The 22,907-nt window shown below is 38.1% G+C and overlaps 1 protein-coding gene across 1 annotated transcript in view; it reads left to right on the top strand.

Annotated features, from left to right (window-relative positions):
• The window catches only part of NSUN6 (NOP2/Sun domain family, member 6), a 96,685-nt gene that overhangs the window by 20,261 nt on the left and 53,517 nt on the right, over window positions 1-22,907 (top strand). Inside the window, exons 4-7 of the mRNA XM_011968885.1 lie at window positions 3,823-3,932; window positions 5,495-5,648; window positions 10,469-10,550; window positions 15,627-15,746. Of these exons, the coding sequence (XP_011824275.1) occupies window positions 3,823-3,932; window positions 5,495-5,648; window positions 10,469-10,550; window positions 15,627-15,746 (466 nt within the window). The remainder of the gene's footprint in view (window positions 1-3,822; window positions 3,933-5,494; window positions 5,649-10,468; window positions 10,551-15,626; window positions 15,747-22,907) is intronic.

Consider the following 22,907-nt stretch of genomic DNA (forward strand, 5'->3'; position numbering starts at 1 on the left):
AAAAAAAAAAAAAAAGAATTTTTTTTAGTAATGACTAGATGTGTATTTTAGAAATATAATAGTGGTCGTAGTCTTCCAAACTGCTTAGAGATCATGACCCATTAGTAACTTGTGAAATCAATTTAATGTTTTCAGTGAATATTTTAAAAAATAAATGGGATGTTTTGTAATATATTGCATTTTACATAGTAAAAATATTTAATGAAAAGTGAGTGATACCACACACATACAGACATGTATGTGTAGCTTCTTATATCAAGTTCTCAAATGATGTAAGAACTTGAAATAAGTTCTTTTATCAGGCGTGTTTCTTATATCAACTTACAGTCAAAAGTTTCAGAAACTTTTTCGAAAGATGAATTGCAAACCTGGAGAAAAGTTGGGAAGGTATTTCAGAGTCTTTTAGCTTCAGTCATATGTATGGTGAATTAGATAACATGAAAATGTTTTCGCTACATACACCTTGGAGTGCTAAGTGAAAAAGAACATAGTAGGCCACAAAATGATGTAGTTGAGTGATTAAAAATGTAGTTGATATATTAGAGGTTAGAAATGCAGAATAATTGAAAAGAGAACAGCAAGCATGTGAGCTAATATAGGGGGGTTGGAGGTATGGGAAAGGAGGTGGTCTGTCTTCTAAATTTAGGCTCTTTGGTTTTAAACAACAGAGTGTTAATAGTAAGGATGAGAAATACCCAGTAGTCAGTACAAGGCAGTAATGAAAAGTAGGTCTTTCTTGCGTTAGGATATAGGTTGGAGAAAAACGTGTTACTGAGAATACACAGCCGTAAGTTCCCTCCCGCATAAAGGTCTGGAATGCAAATTGCTGCAACCTAAATTGTCTTGGAACTTGCAAACTGGGAAATTAACTATTTGGTCCCAAGCCAATTCCTGGGTGCTTGACAAAAACGAAGTGACATCACTCTGGAGCAGCACTCATTCAATCTAAGCCAAACACTTCGCATTGTTAAAAGCTACACTAGGAATCAAACCACGGTGAGAATCAGCATATATAATAAGCTGCAGGATTAGATTTCCCTCAGAGCTTTTAACAAATAGACCTCTCTGGCAGGGACTATAAAAATAGTTTTCTTCCAAGATCACATGAGATCGGGCATTTTCAGAGTGGTACGGCCGTAGACAAAATAGTTTTCTTAAAATGATTTAAAATGAAAGAATAAAACGTAAAAGACCCTAAGGATAAAAAGGTAGAATTGAAAACAAATTTCTGGAAATAAAAATATCATCATTAAAATTAAAAACTCATACAATGAATTAAACAGTAGATTAGACCCAACTGATTAGAGAATTTTTGAATTAGGAGATGACCCTTAGGAAATTATCTAGAATGCAGCAGAGAGAAATTAAAAATATGAAAGTGAAATTGAGTCATGAAAAGAGCACTTTATATTTCCTTTTTTTCTTTTTTGAGATGGAGTTTTGTTCCTGTTGCCCAGGCTGGAGTGCAGTGGCACCATCTCGGCTCACTGCAACTTGTGCCTCCTGAGTTCAAGTGATTCTCCTGCCTCAGCCTCCCAAGTAGCTGGGATTACAGGCAGGCACCACCATGCCTGGCTAATTTTGTATTTTTAGTAGAGATGGTTTCTCCATGTTGGTCAGGCTGGTCTAGAACTCCCAACCTCAGGTGATCCACCAGCCTCTGCCTCCAAAAATCCTGGGATTACAGGCATGAGCCACTACACTACACCTGACCAGCACTTTATATTTTTAATGAGTCCCAGGTATAGAGAATAGGAATAATGGGAGAAAGACAATAATCACAAATGTAACGACTTTGAATTTCTATCGTTGATGATAAATTTAATAAGTGTGAGCTTGAAGCCAAAAGTAAAAGTAGGTTCATATCTACATACTTCAGAGTGAAACTGCAGAACACCAAAGACATAGAGAAAATCTGAAACCAACAGTAAAAGGCAGGAAGCTATTTCAGTAATCACAAAGAGATATGTGTCTAACATCAGGAGATAGGCCCACAAGACCTATCAGAACTAGAAGATAGCATGATTCCTAAATCAATCAATGTCAAAGCTTAGGAGGGCTTTAAGATGATGCTGAGTATCTTAGTTTATTTTGTGCTGCTGTAACAATACCTGAGACTGGATAATTTATAAAGAACAGACATTTATTTTTTATAGTGTTGGAGGATGGGAAGTCCAAGATCGAGGCAGTTGCATCTGGTGAGGGCTTTCTTGCTGCATCCGTACATGGAAGAGGGCACAAGGGCAAGAGAGAGCAAACTCACTGTTGCAAGCCCTTTTTATTATAGCATTAATTCATTCATGAGGGCAGAGTCCTCATGACCTAAACTGTTCCCAGTAGGCCTCACATTCCAACACTGTTGCACTAGGGATTAAGTTTCCAGCACATGAATACTGGGGGACACATCCAGACCGTAACACTGAGGCATCTAGTTTGGTTATCTGGGCAGATAATGATGCCTCATTCAAGATTGGAAACAGGATGAAAAGATTTGGAATCCTGCCAAGGAGTGGAAGAATGGATGAGGGAAAACTAACATTGTTTAGGACTTGCTGAGTTTGAAGTAACTGTGAGACATCTCTATATAGCTGTCCATAGGTAATTAGAAATATCAACTAAGAGTCTAGGCCGGGCATGGTAGCTTATGCTTATAATCCCAGCACTTTGGGAGGCTGAGGCTGGTGGATAACCTGAGGTCAAAAGTTCGAGACCAGCCTGGCCAACATGGTGAAACCCCGTCTCTACTAAAAATACAAGTTAGCCAGGTGTGGTGGCGGGTACCTGTAATCTTACTCAGGAGGTTGAGGCATGAGAATCGCTTGAACCCAGATGGCAGAAGTTACAGCAAGCCAGTATTGTGCCACTGCACTCCAGCCTGGGTGACAGAGCAAGACTTGGCTTCAAAAAAAAAAAAAAAAAAATCTAGAAAGACTAAACATTAGAATTTGTGGATTGTTTTGTGAGTGATTACTGAAATCATGAGATTGCCAAGGGATAGAATGCAAGGTGAGCAGAGATGGTCACATGTTTTGGAAGCTGGCGGGGAGGGCCTCTAAGAAGTAGGCAGAGAATGAGCAATGAGAATGTTTGGGAGGGACCAGGAAGGAGTAGGTATAAAGCTGAAAAATTAGTAAGATTTGATGATTTGGCGATCATGGAATAGAAGATGGGATGCACTTAATTCCCCTAGCAATGAGTTGTGACAGCCATCCAAGGAAGCTTATTAGAGACTTAGTGTTAAGGGTTTTTATTTAGGGCTGATCACATTTGGTCCCTGATCTTTGGAACCCTGAGTGTTAGAAGTAATACAGATTTTAGTGGTCTAAAAAATGAATAGAATGTGAGAAATTGGAAAGACTCAAAAAGGTGGGGCAGCAAAGGAAGGAAAAAATGCTTATCTTCTTTTCCTGTCTTGTTGAAATTATTCATAATTTACCGTGCAACAATTTACCACTTTAGAAATGTTTTTGTAATTCCTTGTGTATTTTTCTATTTTAGTCTTTGAAGACAGAGAAAGTCTATTTTTCTTCTAATGCTATGAGAAACAGTAATGCTTGTTAAATGATTAAGCAATTTCTGCTGCCACTGTATTGCCTTCCACCAGATGGACCTCTTGATTTTTCCTTCCTCTCAAGTGCCCATCTCTGTGTTGCTGTTTTTTTCCTGTTTCCTCATTATGTATGCCTCTTTTTTCAGCTTTTTCTTATGTATTCAGGACAATTAAGACTAAAGAGGCTATTCGCGTTCAGACAGAACATGGGAAAAATTGGTAGGCATTGGAGGTATGTTTACTATTAAACTTCTTGTGTCTTACATTTCTAGGAAGAATATTAAAAAACAGCAGTGTGAAGCCATTGTTGGAGCCCAGTGTGGCAATGCAGTTTTAAGAGGAGCCCATGTCTATGCCCCAGGAATTGTGTCAGCATCAAAGTGTAAGTATCATGTTTAGATTTGTCTTTAAGGTTCTCTAAAATTTATGTGCATTTTCAAATGGAAAATTTATTGATTTGTCACTAAGATGTATTCCAAATTTACCTTGGTCGGATATTTTTCCAGCTTTGCATTTAGGGTTTTATCCGATGAGGACTAACTAGTCATCATATAAGGTTTTCTGACAGTTTTTTTTTTTCCTTCCAAATAAGGATATATTTGATGACGGTTGTTTTAGTGGATCATTACTGATGAATAGAGAGTACGTCAGTGAACTTCTGTTTTGTTTTCTTGACTGCATTGCCTTGAAACGTCAGAAAGCTGTCGTATCATTAGTGAGAGAACATCCAGAACCTGGAATCTGAACATTGGGATGAAACTTAGTATTCTTAATGTATTCACACAGTTGGCGACATACCTGTATTGCATATGCTTAGTAAGTTAGTCACTGTGGTTCAGTGGTACCTTATTGGACTTGAAATCAAGAAACATTTGCATTGATCTGTAGAAAAGTTATTCAGTATCTGGGCCTCAGTTATGGTGTCCTTGAAATGAATGATTTGATCTGTATCAGAATTGGGCCAACTACTGCCTGCTGGCCAAATCTGGCCTATGTCTGTTTGTGTGTGGCCCATAAGCTAAGAATGGTTTTTTCATTTTTAAAATGCTGTGAAAAGATACATATATAAAGAAGAATATGCCACAGAGACCTTATGTGGCTACAAAGCCTAAAATATTTATTTGCCCTTTATAGGAAAAGTGTATTGACATCTGATCTACATTATTTTAACAGTTTTCTTAGCTGTAGCTAATAGGCTGTTCATTACTGTTGTCAGGTAATAGGCCAAATAAATTTATGATAGATTAGCTTTAAAAATGTTTTTTGGAAGTGGAATATAATTTCCCATCATAAATACCACCAGGAGTTGTTATAGAAAATATTGAAATGCCTACAAAAACTGGATTTAATCAGCCATGTAAAGCAGCTCTGTACACTGTATACTGTAAAAGGTATTCTAAGTGTATACACACACATATATGTGTGCATGTGTATGTGTATATATATATGAATGGCTTTATATGTTTATCATTAAAGTCTCTGCCTTAATTGTGCTGTCACAGCAAAATAGCAAAGAAATACAAACAGGGTTATGAGAATATTTCTTTGAAGGATTTTAGGGTACATATTTGACGAATCCTTTTGAAGGAAACTTAGAACTTCGAGGTTTGAGCTGAGATGTCAAGATTTATAAGAACTCTTTTAAGACTTGGGGGAAATGATTTGGATCAGCTACAGATTTCCAGTTGAGGGCAGGATGTTTTGAAGCTGTTCTATTTCTTTGTTTTCACTGAAAAAGATTCTTCAGTGAGTTTTATTGTTAGGGAATATTTTAAAGTAAACGTCAGATTTTCTATTAAAGATTATATTGAGATAATGAGCCAGGTTGAACTGCTTCATGCCCACTATTGATGCCTCTAGAGATCGCCAGTGTAGCTCAAAGAATGTTCACGATTCTTCTGCCAAAGTATAATTCAATGTAATCTGATTTTCTTCCTTCTCTAGTTATGAAAGCTGGAGATGTTATTTCTGTATACTCTGATATTAAAGGAAAATGTAAGAAAGGAGCCAGAGAATTTGATGGAACAAAAGTATTTCTTGGAAATGGGATTTCTGAACTAAGCCGCAAGGAAATCTTCAATGGATTACCTGAACTGAAGTATGTCATCAGGTGTTTTGGGGAAATCAGCATCCTTTTTGTGGGTCAATGAAAATTACAAATAATGTAAAATGTATCTAGTTGCGTTATATGAGGTTTTTTTTTGCTATAAATCCAACTGGAAAAAAATTGTTTTACCCATATATCCATGATTTTTGTTCAAAAAGGGTAACTGATCAAATTAAAGAGCCTCATTAGGCAACCAGTTACATTTTAATTGTCAAATGATTTTACTTGTCCTTCTAAATTTTATTTTTTTTGAAATATTTTCATCTTTAAAAAACAATGTTCATTTTGATGGAGAATGAATTCGATGATCGATGTAGATCATTTTTTTTTTTTTTTTTTTTGAGACGGAGTCTTGCTCTGTCGTCCAGGCTGGACTGCAATGGCATGATCTCAGCACACTGCAAGCTCTGCCTCCCAGGTTCACACCATTCTCCTGCCTCAGCCTCCCGAGTAGCTGGGACTACAGGTGCCTGCCACCACGCCCGGCTAATTTTTTGTATTTGTACTAGAGACGGGGTTTCACCGTGTTAGCCAGGATGGTCTCGATCTCCTGACCTCGTGATCTGCTCGCCTCGACCTCCCAAAGTGCTGAGATTACAGGCGTGAGGCACTGCGCTCATCCTATCCAGATCATTTTTAACATTCTTATTTGTCAAGAAAAAGTTTGATTTTAATATAAATTAAACATATTTTTTAATTAAAAATAAATTTTACCAGAAACCTAGCACTCACATGAATATTTGTGGTGAAAAATGAATGTTTAGGCTTGTTCAAACTAAATTAAAATACAGTCTGTTGTAAATCATTTCTGATTGCTAGTGGCCCTAAATAATTGGTGGAAAGTCCAGGCTCTTATTTTACTTAGTCTTTTCAGGCTGTTTTGAGTTCAGTGGACAGCTCCATTACTCCAAAGTTCATGGCTGACATAGACATGCTAAAAGCTGTGAATTTCTCTATTTACAATTGGACAGTATCCCTGATTGGTAGAACAGTTGTTCATGTTGTAACAGTTTGGGTTTGTAGTTGAAATTCATTCGTTCTTCTGAAGAAGTTGACTGTTGGATTCCCTAGATCTAGGTAGCAGCACTTTCCAAATGACCAAGAACAAAGATTTTATTCTCCTTAGAAGGCTTCATGAATATAAAGATTATGCATATATCTGCTATGTTTATCTTTGGACCTGTAATAGGTAATTGATATTTTGACTGCCTCCATTAGTTCATTGTTAATGGTATACTCTTCATTCTTTTAGGTTATTTGATGTGGTTCCAGTTATTGTGTTGAATAATGTTTTCTGAACAATGTTGTGAATAATTTTTTGTTATTGGAAGTTAGGAGGCAAACAGCTTTCAGCCAACTTTTGGCCGAGCGCGGTGGCTCACTTCTGTAATTCCTGCACTTTGAGAGGCCAAGGTAGGCGGATCACTTGAGGTCAGGAGTTCAAGACCAGCCTGGCCAACACAGTGAAACCCCCATCTCTACTAAAAATACAAAAATAAGCTAGGTGTGGTGGTAGGTGCCTGTAATCTCAGCTACTCAGGAGGCTGAGGCAGGAGAACTGCTTGAACCCAGGAGGTTGCAGTGAGCCTGAGACTGTACCACTGCACTCTAGTCTGGGTGACACAGCGAGACTTCAGAATGTCAAAAAAGGAAAAAAAAAATCGACGTTTAAACTCAATGTATTCAGTTACACTTTTGCAAGTTTTGTCTCTTCCTGTGTGAGAAGCAGGCTGCTATGACAGAAATGCTACATGTACACCCTGTTTCTTATTTATGTTCCTTAAAAAATTTTAAACCAACACAACTAATGGTACAATTGTTTTTCAGTTAGTGAATTTGAGCCTTTTGCTTTCTTGAATTCCAGGTGGGTTGAATCATTCATAGATTCATGAAGGCAGGTTAATTTACTAACAGATTGCATTAATATATGCAATCTTATACTTTGCATTATAATATGGAGATATGTGGCTACAGAAATATTTTTTACAGAAACATGCAATCTCATACCTGAATAATAATTGGCTTAAATTATTCTTTATTATGTTATTTTGAGTTCAGTAATTTATAGCACTCACTTGTTCTGGTAGGCATGTTCAGAAGGAGATAGTCGAAGAGCACCAGAACCTAAAGTGGCAGTTAGGAACTGAGTAGGATGACAGGTGTGAACATTTTCAAGTTTCAGTATTTTTTTAGAGGACTGGAGTCCTGCAAGTCAGAAAGTCATTTAAATTATGGAGTGATCAGACTCTGGAATTCAAGATATTCAATAATAGCTATAGATTCTGGGTGTTGATCAAGGTAAGAGTACCAGGTGTCACAACAAAGGACTGACTTGCTTTGGTTTTTCTTTTAGAGACAGGGTCTTGCTCTGTCATTAAGGCTGGAGTGGTGCGATCAAAGCTCACTGTGACGTTGAATTCCTGAGCTCAAGTGATCCTCCTACTTCAGCCTCTGAGTAGCTAGTTCTATAGGCACATGACACCATGATCAGCTGATATTTTATTTTTATTTTTTCATAGATATGGGGGTCTTGCTATGTTACCCAGTCTGGTCTTGAACTTCTGGTCTCAAGCAGTCCTCCCACCTTGGCCTCCCAAAGTGCTAGGATTATAGGGAGGAGATGCCACACCCAGCCAGGACTGGCTTTCAAATGTGAGTCAGTGACATTTCAGAAGCTTCATTTGTATATTTTCTGCTCAGGGGCAGGGACTATTTGCCTTGGAAGTGAATACAGTGGTTTAATTTGTTCCTGACTGGAGCAGTGACTGAGTTTTAACCTCTGATTAAAAGTGCACATTCATGGATTTCAAGTGGTAAACAAATGAGTAAGGTGGTAAAGGGGTGAGAAGAGGAGGAAAAGGAGTCAGCATTTATTATATGCTAAAGGCCGTTAGAGCTGAGGAAGCCAGGCATAGTGTCTCATACCCATTATCCCAGGAGCTCCGGAAGCTGTGACAGGAGGATTGCTTGAGGCTAGGAGTTTGATGCCAGTCTGGGCAACATAGTAAGACTCTGTACACACAGACACACACACACACACACACACAACATAGTGAGACTTTGTCCACACACATGCACACAAACACACACACTTACCTGGCGTGGTGGTGTGTGCCTGTAGTCCCAGCTACTGGGGAGGCTAAGGTAGGAGGATCACTTGAACCCAGTAGTTAGAGGCTGCAGTGAGTTATGATTGTGCCACTGCGCTCCAGCCTGGGTGAGAGAGTGAGACCCTGTGTCTAAAAATAAATAAATAAATAAATAAATAAACAACAAAACCAAGGGGAGTTTATAATCATACACTGCAGTAATAGTCCACAGATATCTACTGACGTTATTTTACTGTCAAGACCAACATAAACTTATCCTGCCAACATTAGATAGAGTACACACCATCAGTGTAGATGCATCTCTGCCAAGATCAACTCATAAGCTGTTCCATAAGCTAGCTATGAACTTGTCTACTATACTGCTTCTAAGACTTTATCTTTGCTCATCCTAATGGGTCTCTCCTTTCATTGTACCCTTAAACCAGGTTTAAGTCATGATTTTTAAAAACCATTGTATAAAAATTGTGTTTATTTGGGGGCTCTGTCGCCCAGGCTGCAGTGCAGTGGCAGAATCATAACAAACTGCAGCCTCCAACTCCTGGGCTCAAGGGATCCCTCCGCTTCAGTCTCCCAAGTGCCGGGACTACAGGTACACTCCACCATGCCTTGGTCGTTTTATAAATTTTGTGTAGAGATGTTGCCTAGGCTGGTGTCAAACTTCTGACCTCAAGTGAGCCTCCTGTGCCAGTCTCTCAAAGTGCTGGGATTACAGGCATGAGCCACTGTGTCGGCCTAAATCCTGATTTTTATACTTAGACTGTACTTTTTTCTGTGCCGTCCTAATCCCCGGAACACTCTTTGAATTTCTCCTTTTGCTTGCTCTCTCTGGTTTGACCTGACACACAAGGCCAGGCTTGGCTTTGTCTGACAGGATTTGGGTGTTCTTTCTCTGCTTCAATAGCCTCTGACAACATCTCTGAGATTGTGATGTTTGTCTTGATGAGTCACTCTCCACCAGGCCATCCTGAGTCCTGGCCCTTCCTGTTCTGATCAGTTCCACTGCCACTCCTAAAATGGGACAAAGGTGGAAAAGGTTATCCTTGGGATTGTGTCAGTACTGGGCAATTATTCTATAAAGAGCTGACAGGAAGTAGTAAAGAATGAGGTAGTGTTTGCTTTTTAGTCTGTTCAAGTCTCTGCAGACATTTGTGCTTAAATGAAAAATTTATGTAACTTTTTCCTTTTTAGTTCTGATGGCTTCCTATTCTGCAGGTAAAAATTCAAAAACAATTAACAGGACTACTTTATGTATTTTGTTGTTGAATAAAAGAGTTCTTTTTTTAATTTTTTTATTTTTTGAGACAGAGTTTCACTCTTGTCGCCCAGGCTGGAGTGCAATGGTGCGATCTTGGCTCCCTGCAACCTTTGCCTCCCAGGTTCAAGTGATTCTCCTGTCTCAGCCTCCCAAGTAGCTGGGACTACAGGCACCCACTACCACGCTCGGCTAATTTTTTGTAGTTTTAGTAGAAACAGGGTTTGTCCATGTTGGTCGGGCTGGTCTTGAACTCCAGACCTCAAGTGATCCTCCCGCCTGTGCCTTCCAAAGTACTGGGATTACAGGCTTGAGCCACCGCACCCGGCCAAAAGAGTTCTTTAAAAGAGCTTCTTATGTTTGACAGGCTATTTGAGAATGTTTCTGGAAACATAGTTTGTATAGACCATGGAATTTATACGACTAATGTTAGATTTCCTATTTTTCAGAGGCATGGGCATAAGAATGACAGAACCAGTATATCTCAGCCCTTCATTTGACAATGTACTGCCCCGTTACTTATTTTTACAAGTAAGTATGTATAAAAGTAAAATATTTAGTGACATTAAAACATACATCAGTGAATTATTTGAAATCTGGGATTTTTTAAAATTTAAGAATTTTTTTGGAGTCTGCTTATATACACTGATCTACCTTTGGTTAAGCAGTAAGAAAAAACTTTACAAGCATTCTTCTTTCTTTGGTTTTTCTCTGTTGATTTTTAAACTATTTTTTCTATCTTTCTTTGCCCAAAGGTGATTTAATAACTGATTAAAATATACTGCTTTCCATCTCAAAATATTAATCCCTGAATATTGCATGCATTTTATATACATGTGTAGTGTTCCATTAGTAAATCATTTGATTTGTTATAGTCTGTTGGTTGGGTAGTGTTATAACTCACAATATAAGAGGAAGATAACTGAAGACCGGATCTGTTACGGCTCTTGTCCTATGTCACACTACTGGTAACTGGTGGTATCTGAATTCAAACCTTAAGTCCAAATGTTGTGTGCTGCCCCACCTTCTCTGTCCAGTAATTATTATTATTATTTTTTTGAGACAGGCTCTCTGTTGTCTAGGCTGGAGTACAGTGGTACAGTCATAGCTCACTGTAAGCTCGAACTCCTGGGCTCAAGCAATCTTCCTGCCTTAGCCTTGCAAATAGTTGGGACCACAGGTGTGCACTACTATGCCCCACTGATTTGTTTGGTGTTTTTGTAGAGATGGTGTCTCACTTTGTGGCCCAGGCTGGTTTCAAACTCCTGGCCTCAAGTGATCCTCCTGCCTTGGCCTCCCAAAGTGTTGGAATTGTAGGCATGAGCCACCATACCTGGCCTTTGCCCAGTATTTAGCCAACAGACATTTTATGAATTCAGAGATTATTTCTGGTGTGAACAAATGGAAAAACAGATGTTTATTATCTAATTGCACATTGGTGATGTTCTAACACATTAGAATATGTAATCTAACATATAATTGTTTATGAATCATTTTGGGGATTTTTGTTTGCTAATTTTAGTTTCAGTGTTTTTTTCGTGGTTGTTTATTATATAATTTATTTGAAACACTTGTTTTCATTTGGCAATGTGGCCCTGAGTCATTGCTAGTGGTACCTGCACTCCTTCAAGTTAGTAATGTTTAATGCAATGTTAGTTTTCTGTGTGGTTTGACAGTACCTGCTCATCTCATAGTTTAAAGTGTGTGTGGGTTTTGTTTTTTTGTTTTTGTTTTGTTTTGTTTTTTTGTTTTGAGACAGAATCTTAATCTGTCACCCAGGTTGGAGTGCAGTGGCATGATCTTGGCTCACTGCAGCCTCAACCTCCCAGGCTCAGGTGATCCTCCCACCTCAGCCTCCTGGGTAGCTGGAACTACAGCATGCACCACCACAGCCAGCTAATTTTTTATATTTTTAGTAGAAATGGGGTTTTGCCATATTGTCCAGGCTGGTCTTGAATTCCTGGGCTCAAGTGGTCATCTCGATTTGGCCTTCCAAAGTTCTGGGATTACAGGCATTAGCCACCGTGCCTGGTCATTATTTAGTTTTGAGTTTATAAAAAGAAATCTAGTATAGTGCAGATTTTCTTTTTACATTTTTTGCTATCTGTAGCAGCATTCTTTCGTCTTAAAATCAGTTTAATGATGACTTTATGAAATATTGTGAGTCATTTTGTGATTCATACTGTCCAGACTACCATAGAGCCATATTCTTTGTCACCTAATAGCAAGGGACATAAGAATTTCCTGCCAGAATAAAACTTTTGTGTCTGAGGGCAGAGTTTAACTTTTTGTCATTTCTCTAGTGAAAGCTGTTTTATTTTATGTAGTCTATTTTGATGGCCAGTTTCTGATGGCCAGTGAAACTTATAAGGGATACTAATGGTAATCGCAGCTAACACTGACTGAGTGCTTATTATTGTGGTCCGTGTACTGAGCTGAGTGTTTTACATATATTTTTTCATTTACTTCTTACAAACCATCAGTTTCATAGAGAAGGAAATAGAGGCTTAGAAAATTAAAGTGCGTGGTAGGCATTAGTAGTTTTTGGGCGATTAAAGGAGTGGTTTGCTGTATGCTGCATAGGTAAAAATTTGCAGAGTCAAAATTTGAATCCAGGTCTTTCTGATTCCAAGCCTGTATTCTTGGCCCCATGCCAGTGCTCCAGAAGTAACCCATGGAAGATCTGCATCTGAATCACCTGCAGGGCCTTTTGAAAATGCAGTTCTTGGGTCCTAAGTTAGATTTACTGAGATCCAAGTTCAGGGGGTGAGGACTTTAAACAGTTCACATATTACATTAAATTTCTCAAGTGCTTCTTTGACAATTTCCCAAAAACTCTGTGATCAGTGTTGAGTTAGTATTAGTTGATCTTTTTGTGTTATATCTTCCTTTTCAAACTGGTTCAGGACTACCAGATTCTTAACTGGGTCTTATCCATAAAATCTAAATAGCTTAATTCAGTGCAGACCAGAACCAGGTGATAGTCGTTTCTCTAAGGAAAATTCTGAAAGAACGTGCAGAACAGTACGTTTAAGAAGAATGTGGAATTTAAAAAATTTATTATTATCCTTAAATTTTTACATACGTAAAGATTCTCACAGGTGGAACAAGTTTCACATTTACATATAATGGTAATATAAAACGCATTTGGAATGTTTCAACAAGTTGCCTTTCTTTTCAGACAAACCTACTTGAATATTCAAGTGACTATAAAGTGGATTAAATGATAGTGTCTAAAAGTACATCATGTGAGAGGCATCATTTAAATGGAAGTACTTTTCAATAGTGTTAAATCATTGCAATAGTTGCTGATACTTTAATAACAAATTGAAAATTATTTTTGCTTTTGTCAGTATCCATGCTTCTCTAATAGCTAAGAAGCTCCTGGTAGCCATAATTAGCAGTTTTCATTTTGGTTTTAGAAATTGATTAACTTAGATCTAATATGGAAGATGCCCAAGCCTTTCACAGGTCTCAGCCAACAAAGGGAGCCTCGTTATCTCATAAATTTTATAATGTAATCACGCCATTCACCAAGACTGCAGTACATTTGTATGTATCAAATCACTTGGAAAACTTGTGCTATAGGTACCTAGAGTCTATGCCTGGATTTTTTTTTTTTTAATAAAGATTTTTTTCCTACTTTCTCTCATAAGGTTGAAAAGTTTTTATTTTAGAGTAATTTCAGAATTACAGAATAGAATTTTAGAATTATAGATTTGCAAAGATAGTCATTTCTATATACCCTTCACCCAGTTTCTCTTAAGGGTAATATACTACCATGGTACATTTGATAAAACTTAGAAACCAACACTGGTGTGTTACTATGTTACGAATGTTGTGGGCGATAACTCCAAATGCTGTGAATACCACATTACCATAAACTCCAAGTGAATTCAGATTTCACCAGTTTTTCTCATAATGTCCTATTTATGTTTAGGATCCAATCCAGGATCCCACACTGCATTTAATCATGATGTCTCTTCTGGCCTGTGATAGTTGCCCAGTCTTGCCTTGTTTTTAAGACCTTGACAGTTTTGAGACTGAGGTATTTCATTGAATGTCCCTCATTTTGGATTCATCTAGGCTGGGGTTGTTGGATTTTTGAGAAGAATACCACAGAGATGAAGTGTCCTTATCATATTAGGGGGTACATGTCATTTGTATTTATTTATATATTTTTAGACGGAGTTTTGCTCCTGTTGCCCAGGCTGGAGTGCAATGGCACGATCTCCACTCACTGCAACCTCCACCTCTTGGGTTCAAGTGATTCTCTTGCCTCAGCTTCCTGAATAGCTGGGATTACAGGCATGTGCCACCACATCCAGCTAATTTTGTATTTTTAGTAGAGACGAGGTTTCTCCGTGTTGGTCAGGCTGGTCTCGAACTCCCGACCTCAGGCGATCTGCCTGCTTTGGCCTCCCAAAGTGCTAGGATTACAGGCATGAGCCACCACGCCTGGCCATCTCACAGTTCTTGAGGATGTACTCATGGATGTATTGTTCAGTCTTTTGTTAAGAATGAATTGAAACCTTTAAGCTTTAAGAGGCACAATTGGGAGGATCCCAGATTTGAGCCCAGCCTAAGTAAAATAATGAGACTCTGTCTCCAAAATAACCAAATAAATAACTCCATGCTTATTAGACTCTGTTTTTCTTACCAAGTAATTTTAGAAATGAGTTATTTTATGATACTATTCCATCTGTTTTATTCAAGGCTGTCATTCTATAGTAAGTAGTCCTTATATAATTAATACTAATAACAAATTAATGATTTAATATGACTTACGGCTATAGATGAGTTATGTTTTGGTCATATAATCTCATAATATATTTTTAGGTGCCAGTCAGAAACAGCCAGGTTTGGGGGTTTTTTGTTGTTGTTGTTTGTTTGTTGCATTTTAATTCGTTTCCTATTGAAATGTGGTGGAGGCAGGGACCCAAACATGCCTTTTGGATGATTTAGCAGCATAAAACAAGGCGTCTTAAATGAGAGTTAGATGACAAGGTGGCCAAAATGGCAAAGTTATATTCTTGGTTAACTGGAAGAAACCAGTTATTTAATATTTATGTGTTCCCAAGTGGAGTTTAAATTATTAAAGTGAACAGTGCTGAGACTGAAGTACTCTCAGATGGTATGCCTATATGAAAATGGCATGCTTTTGCACTAAAATGTTGAGTAATGACCACTGAGACCAAAATTTTGTATGTTTTTTGGGAAAAAGATCCAGAGTGGTCATGTAATTTTAGAGCTCTCTGGCTTCCAGAATATTGAGAACCGTTGGGATTCAGAAAAGGAAATAATGTGGGTTATTTATTTATTTATTTTTGCTGGTACCCAGAAAATACTGATAAGGCAGAAACCCTGAGTTGAGTGAAAATTGTGTCATGTATGTTTTTGTGCAGGTGGTGTGTATGTAAGTCCTGGGAGATTATAGGATATTCTAGGAAATTGTGAATTTCCTAACCTGAGTATATTTATAAAAACCATCCTCTTGGCAGACATGAGGATGCTATAGTGGATTACCCCCAAAAGATTCTTTATATTCTCTGGTTCTCAGAAATGCTTTAGGATTATTGATAATCAATTACATTTTTTTCCTTATAGAATTTGCCATCTGCCTTAGTAACTCATGTACTAAATCCTCAACCTGGAGAGAAGATTCTAGACTTGTGTGCAGCACCTGGAGGGAAAACAACACACATTGCAGCACTAATGCATGATCAGGTGAGACCGTCTTCACAGCAAAACCACTCTCAAAGTAGTGTATATTTCACAGTGTGTAATTTCTGAAATATAGAGCCATTCACAGTCTCATTTAGTTCAGATTCAGCCAAAATGAAAACTATTCAGTTATGTCAGTCATTACATATTAAGCTCAGTAGACAATGATCATTTATGAAGACTGTCTCAAGACCTTCTTGAATTTTACAATTTCCTAATACGATTATAGACTTCTGTTATAAAATTAAATTTAATACATTTAGAGATTATTTCATATTCTTATAAGATTTAGTACTTGTTTAAACTATTAATATATATTCTGCCATTAAAAACTAATTTCACAGTACATTATCAAAGTGTGAAATATGTGTATGTTAAGATATATAAACATAGTTCTATAATACATAAACATACACATACATATAGAATATTTTCTATTTAAAGTTATCATTTTGGTCTAAGAAATATCTCTAATAGAAAAGAATATTTTTTACATACTGAGAATGAGAATCAAAAAAAAGAAAAGGATATTTGTTGTTTAAATTTTGAGGAATGTAATACTCATTAGAGAGGATATGCCTGTCTGCTTATTTATACTCTTTTTTGCCTGAAAAGAATTTAAGGTGGTAACAAAAACTCTTGAAGGAAAAATGCATTAAATACCACTAGGGCCTAAAATAAAGCACCTGAAATAAGAAGAGTTGATTTTGTGGAGTTGCGATGTTTAATGCAAATTGTTTTTCAGTTTATATGGAAGATTAAAGATTGATCATGATAGGAATTGAGAAAGTGTTAATTCTCCATTAAATTATGGCATATTTATTGTATTTGCTTGAAGGTAATTATTCACAGAGATTTGATTCCCTCTTAGTAAAAAAGTCTTTCCAAAGGGAGTCTGGATATTATGGGTGTATCAGTTTTCTGTTGGTTTTATGATGTGTGAAGACACAAAATTGTAGCGGCATAAAACTAAACATTTTGGGCGCTCAGGAGTCTGTGGGTTTCAGCTGATCGCTGCTGGGCTCACTTGTGGACTGGTCAGCTGCAGGTGAATTGGGTGTTTTTGATTATCTTGGCTGGGCCTATTCACCTGGACATGGATGGTTGTTGGCTCATCTAAAGTGGCCTCAGCTGAGACGACAAGGATGCCCTGCCTCTGGCCGATGTGTAGGTTCTCCTCTGGCTAGGACCAGCAGACTAGCCAAGCAGAGGGCAATAGTTGGGGTCTGGTGATGGCAGAGAGCAAAACAGAGCAAGTCCAGCTGTTCAAGTGCTTTTTATGGTATTAAAAAATATCTCTGTTTACATCACATTTACTGTCATCCTGTTTATTGGCCAAAACAAATCACATGGCTGAATCCGATCAGAGTGGCAGCATATTGGGTATTGCAGGATTATCTAGTGAAGGAGGAATGTACATTCAAAGTTGAAGAATTGAGGCTATGTAGGCAGTCAGCCACAGTGGGGCAGCAATGCAGCCACAAACAACCGGAATAGAAATATTTGAGCCAGAATTGGATTATGAGGTTAAGAGATCGAGACCATCCTGGTCAACGTGTGAAACCCTGTCTCTATTAAAAATACAAAAAAGTAGCTGGGCGTGGTGGCATGTGCCTGTGGTCCCAGCTACTTGGGAGGCTGAGGCAGCAGAATCGCTTGAACCTGGGAGGCAGAGGTTGCAGTGAGCCAAGATCGCGCCACTGCACTCCAGCCTTGCGACAGAGTGAGACTCCATCTCAAAAGAAAAAAAAAAATTTTGAGCCAGAAATGAATCGTAAATTTTGTTGCTGCTTTTGTTATTTTAGTAGGTAAGGAAGTCTTTTATGACTGCAGCCTCCAGGCTTGTAGTTTTATAGAAGTAGCCTTCAGCTAGTTTCTCCTTTACTGTGTAATACGTTTGAACCTTATTCTAGTTGTTGACCGCTTTTCGAGCTCAAATCACTTTAAATGGTTTTTCTGCTCATCAAGGTATTAATTGAAAGTGTCTATCACTAAACCTGGTAGTATTTGAGGAATATTTACAAATTTTCTGCACTGTAGGCTATGCCATTGCTGCATATGGCATACAAGGGCAGTATAAAAGAAAGGGAAAAAAAAGCAAGAAAATACATAGAAGAGTCATTCTCACTGTATTTGCAATTTCATTTCATAGAATGTTTTAAAATATATGAATGTCACAAGGCTGGCTGGCTTGCTTTCTTTCTTTCTTTCTCTCTTTCTCTCTTTCTTTCTCTTTTCTCTCTTTCTTTCTCTTTTCTCTCTTTCTTTCTCTCTTTCTCTCTTTCTTTGTTGCTCTGTTGCTCTGGCTGGAGTGCACTGTGGCCCAATCCTGGCCTTACTGCAACCTTCGCCTCCCAAGTTCCAGTGATTCTCATGCCTCAGCCTCCCAAGTAGTGGGAATTACAGGTGCATACCACCACGCCCAAATAATTTTTGTATTTTTAGTAGAGACAGGGTTTCACCATGTTGGTCAGGCTAGTTTCAAACTCCTGGCCTCAAGTGATCTGCCTGCATCAGCCTCCCAAAGTGCTGGCATTACAGGCATGAGCCTCTGCACCCAGCCCACAATGCATTCTTAAAATTTTGGCCTCTTTTTTTTTTTTTTTTTTTTGAGACGGAGTCTCACTGTGTCGCCCAGGCTGGAGTGTAGTGGCCGGATCTCAGCTCACTGCAAGCTCCGCCTCCTGGGTTTACACCATTCTCCTGCCTCAGCCTCCCGAGTATCTGGGACTACAGACGCCTGCCACCTCGCCTGGCTAGTTTTTTGTATTTTTTAGTTAGAGACAGGGTTTCGCCGTGTTAGCCAGGATGGTCTCGATCTCCTGACCTCGTGATCCGCCCATCTTGGCCTCCCAAAGTGCTGGGATTACAGGCTTGAGCCACTGCGCCCGGCCTGTTTTTTTTTTGTTTTTTTGTTTTTTTGTTTTTAAATTGTGCTTTAAGTTCTGCAATACACCTGCAGAATGTGCAGGTTTCTTACATAGGTATACATGCGCCATGGTGATTGGCTGTACCTATTAACCCGTTATCTAGGTTTTATGCCCCACATGCTTTAGGTATTTGTCCTAATGCTATCCCTCCCCTTGCCTCCAACCCTCCGACAGATCCCCGTGTGTGATAGTCCCCTCCCTGTGTCCATGTGTTCTCATTGTCCAACTCCCACTTATGAGTGAGAACATGCAGTGTTTGGTTTTCTGTTCCTGTGTTAGTCTGCTGAGAATGATAGCTTCCAGCTTAATCCATGTCCCTGCAAAGGACAGGAACTCATTGTTTTTTATGACTACTTAGTATTCATGGTGTATATGTGCCACATTTTCTTTATCCAGTCTGTCATTGATGGGCATTTGGGTTAGTTCCATGTCTTTGCTATTGTGAATAGTGCTGCAGTAAACATACGTGTGCATGTGTCTTTATAGTAGAATGATTTATAATCCTTTGGGTATATGTCCAGTAATGGGATTGCTGGGTCAAATGGTATTTCTGGTTCTAGATCCTTGAGGAATCGCCACACTGTCTTCCACAGTGGTTGAACTAATTTACAATCCCACCAACAGTGTAAAAGCATTCCTATTTCTCCACATCCTTGCCAGCAACTGTTGTTTCCTGACTTTTCAACTGACATTCTAACTGGTGTGAGATGGTATCTCATTGTGGTTTTAATTTGCATTTCTCTAATGACCAGTGATGATGGGCATTTTTTCATGTGTTTGTTGGCTGCATAAATGTTGTCTTTTGAGAAGTGTCTGTTCATATCCTTCGTCTACTTTTTGATGGGGTTGTTTTTTTCTTGTAAATTTGTTTTAGTTCCTTGTAGATTCTGGATATTAGACCTTTGTCAGATGGGTAGATTGCAAAAATTTTCTCCCATTCTATAGGTTGCCTGTTCACTGTGACGATAGTTTCTTTTGCTGTGCAGAAGCTCTGTAGTTTAATTAGATCCCATTTGTGAATTTTGGCTTTTGTTGCCATTGCTTTTGGTGATTTAGTCATGAAGTTTTTTCCTATGCCTGTGTCTTGAATGGTATTGCCTAGGTTTTTTTCTAGGGTTTTTATGGTTTTGGGTATTATATTTAAGTCTTTAATCCATCTTGAGTTAATACGTGTGTAAGGAAAGGGTCCAGTTTTTGTTTTCTGCATATGGACAGCCAGTTTTCCCAGCACCATTTATTAAATAGGGAATACTTTCACCATTGCTTGTTTTTGTCAGGTTTGTCAAAGATCTGATGGCTGTAAATGTGTGTTGTTATTTCTGAGGTCTCTGTTCTGTTCCATTGGTCTATATATCTGTTTTGGTACTAGTACCATGCTGTTTTGGTTACTGTAGCCTTGTAGTATAGTTTGAAGTCAGGTAGTGTGATGCCTCCATTGTTGTTCTTTTTGCTTAGGATTGTCTTGGCTATATGGGCCCTTTTTTGGTTCCATGTGAAGTTTAAAGTAGTTTTTTTCTAATTCTGCTAAGAAAGTCAGTCTTTGCTTGATGGGAATAGCATTGAATCTATAAATTACTTTGGGCATTATGGCATTTTCACATAATTGATTCTTCCTATCCATGAGTGTGGAATTTGTTTCCATTTGTTTGTGTCCTCTCTTATTTCCGTGAACAGTGGTTTGTAGTTCTCCTTGAAGAGGTCCTTCGCATCCCTTGTAAGTTGTATTTCTAGGTATTTTATTCTCTTTGTAGCAATTGTGAATGGGAGTTCACTCATGATTTGGCTCTCTGCTTGTCTGTTGGTGGTGTAAAGGAATGCTTGTGATTTTTGCGTACTGATTTTGTATCCTGAGGCTGCTGAAGTTACTTATCAGCTTATGTAGTTTTTGAGCTGAGATGATGGGGTTTTCTACATATACAGTCATGTCATCTGCAAACAGAGACAACTTGACTTCCTCTCTTCCTATTTGAATACTCTTTATTTCTTTCTCTTGCCTGATTAGCCTGGCCAGAACTTGCAATACTGTGTTGAATAGGAGTGGTGAGAGAGGGCTTCCTTGTCTCCTGCTGGTTTTCAAAGGGAATGCCTCCAGCTTTTGCCCATTCAGTATGATATTGGCTACGGGTTTCTCACAAATAGCTCTCATTATTTTGAGATGTTCCATCAATACCTAGTTTATTGAGAGTTTTTAACATGAAGGGATGTTGAATTTTATCAAAGGCCTTTTCTGTATCTATTGAGATAATCATGTGGGATTACGTTTATTGATTTGAGTATGTTGAACCAGCCTTGCATCCCTGGGATGAAGCTGACTTGATTGTGGTGGATAAGCTCTTTGATGTACTGCTGGATCCGGTTTGCCAATATTCTATTGAGGATTTTTGCATCGATATTCATCAAGGATATTGGCCTGAAATTTTCTTATTTTGTTGTGTATCTGCCAGGTTTTGGTATCAGGATGATGCTGACCTCTTAAAATGAGTTAGGAATAATTTTCTATTGTTTGGAATCATTTCAGAAGAAATAGTGCCAGCTTCTCTTGGTACCTCTGATAGAATTTGGTTATGAATCCATCTGGTCCTGGGCTTTTTTTGGTTGGTAGGCTATTACCGACTCAATTTCAGAACATGTTATTGGTCTATTCAGGTATTTGACTTCTTCCTGGTTTAGTTTTGGGAGAGTGTATGTGTCCAGGAATTGATCCATTTCTTCTAGATTTTCTAGGCTATTTGCATGGAGGTGTTTATAGTATTCTGTGATGGCAGTTTGTATTTCCGTGGAATCAGTAGTGATATCCCCTTTATCATTTTTTATTGTGTTGATTCTTCTCTCTTTTCTTCTGTGTTAGTCTAGATAATGGTCTATCTATTTTGTTAATCTTTTCAAAAAACCAGCTCCTGGATTCATTGATTCTTTGAAGGGTTTTTCATGTCTCTATCTCCTTCATTTCTGCTCTTAGTTGTTTCTTGTTTTCTGCTAGGTTTTGTTGGCTCTTGCTCCTCTAGTTCTTTTAATTGTGATGTTTGGGTGTTGATTTCAGATCTTTCCAGCTTTCTGATGTGGGCATTTAGTGCTATAAATTTCCCTCTTAACACTGCTTTAACTGTGTCCCAGAGATTCTGGTACATTGTCTCTTTGTTCTCATTGGTTTAAAATAACTTCTTTATTTTTGCCTTAATTTTGTTATTTACCCAGTAGTCATTCAGGAGCAAGTTGTTCAATTTCCATGTAATTGTGTGGTTTTGAGTGAGTTTTGTTTTTTTTGTTTTTTTTTTTTTAATTTAAGATCTAGGGTACATGTGCACAACGTGCAGGTTTGTTACATATATATACATGTGCCATGTTCGTGTGCTGCACCCATTAACTCTTCATTTACATTAGGTATATCCTGTCTCTTATACACATCTAGATGTGTATAAGAGACAGCCAACCAACAGTGTAAAAGCATTCCTATTTCTCCACATCCTTGCCAGCAACTGTTGTTTCCTGACTTTTCAACTGACATTCTAACTGGTGTGAGATGGTATCTCATTGTGGTTTTAATTTGCATTTCTCTAATGACCAGTGATGATGGGCATTTTTTCATGTGTTTGTTGGCTGCATAAATGTTGTCTTTTGAGAAGTGTCTGTTCATATCCTTCGTCTACTTTTTGATGGGGTTGTTTTTTTCTTGTAAATTTGTTTTAGTTCCTTGTAGATTCTGGATATTAGACCTTTGTCAGATGGGTAGATTGCAAAAATTTTCTCCCATTCTATAGGTTGCCTGTTCACTGTGACGATAGTTTCTTTTGCTGTGCAGAAGCTCTGTAGTTTAATTAGATCCCATTTGTGAATTTTGGCTTTTGTTGCCATTGCTTTTGGTGATTTAGTCATGAAGTTTTTTCCTATGCCTGTGTCTTGAATGGTATTGCCTAGGTTTTTTTCTAGGGTTTTTATGGTTTTGGGTATTATATTTAAGTCTTTAATCCATCTTGAGTTAATACGTGTGTAAGGAAAGGGTCCAGTTTTTGTTTTCTGCATATGGACAGCCAGTTTTCCCAGCACCATTTATTAAATAGGGAATACTTTCACCATTGCTTGTTTTTGTCAGGTTTGTCAAAGATCTGATGGCTGTAAATGTGTGTTGTTATTTCTGAGGTCTCTGTTCTGTTCCATTGGTCTATATATCTGTTTTGGTACTAGTACCATGCTGTTTTGGTTACTGTAGCCTTGTAGTATAGTTTGAAGTCAGGTA

The sequence above is a fragment of the Mandrillus leucophaeus genome, unplaced genomic scaffold, assembly GCF_000951045.1.
Source record: "Mandrillus leucophaeus isolate KB7577 unplaced genomic scaffold, Mleu.le_1.0 Scaffold863, whole genome shotgun sequence".
Classification (NCBI taxonomy): Eukaryota; Metazoa; Chordata; class Mammalia; order Primates; family Cercopithecidae; genus Mandrillus; species Mandrillus leucophaeus.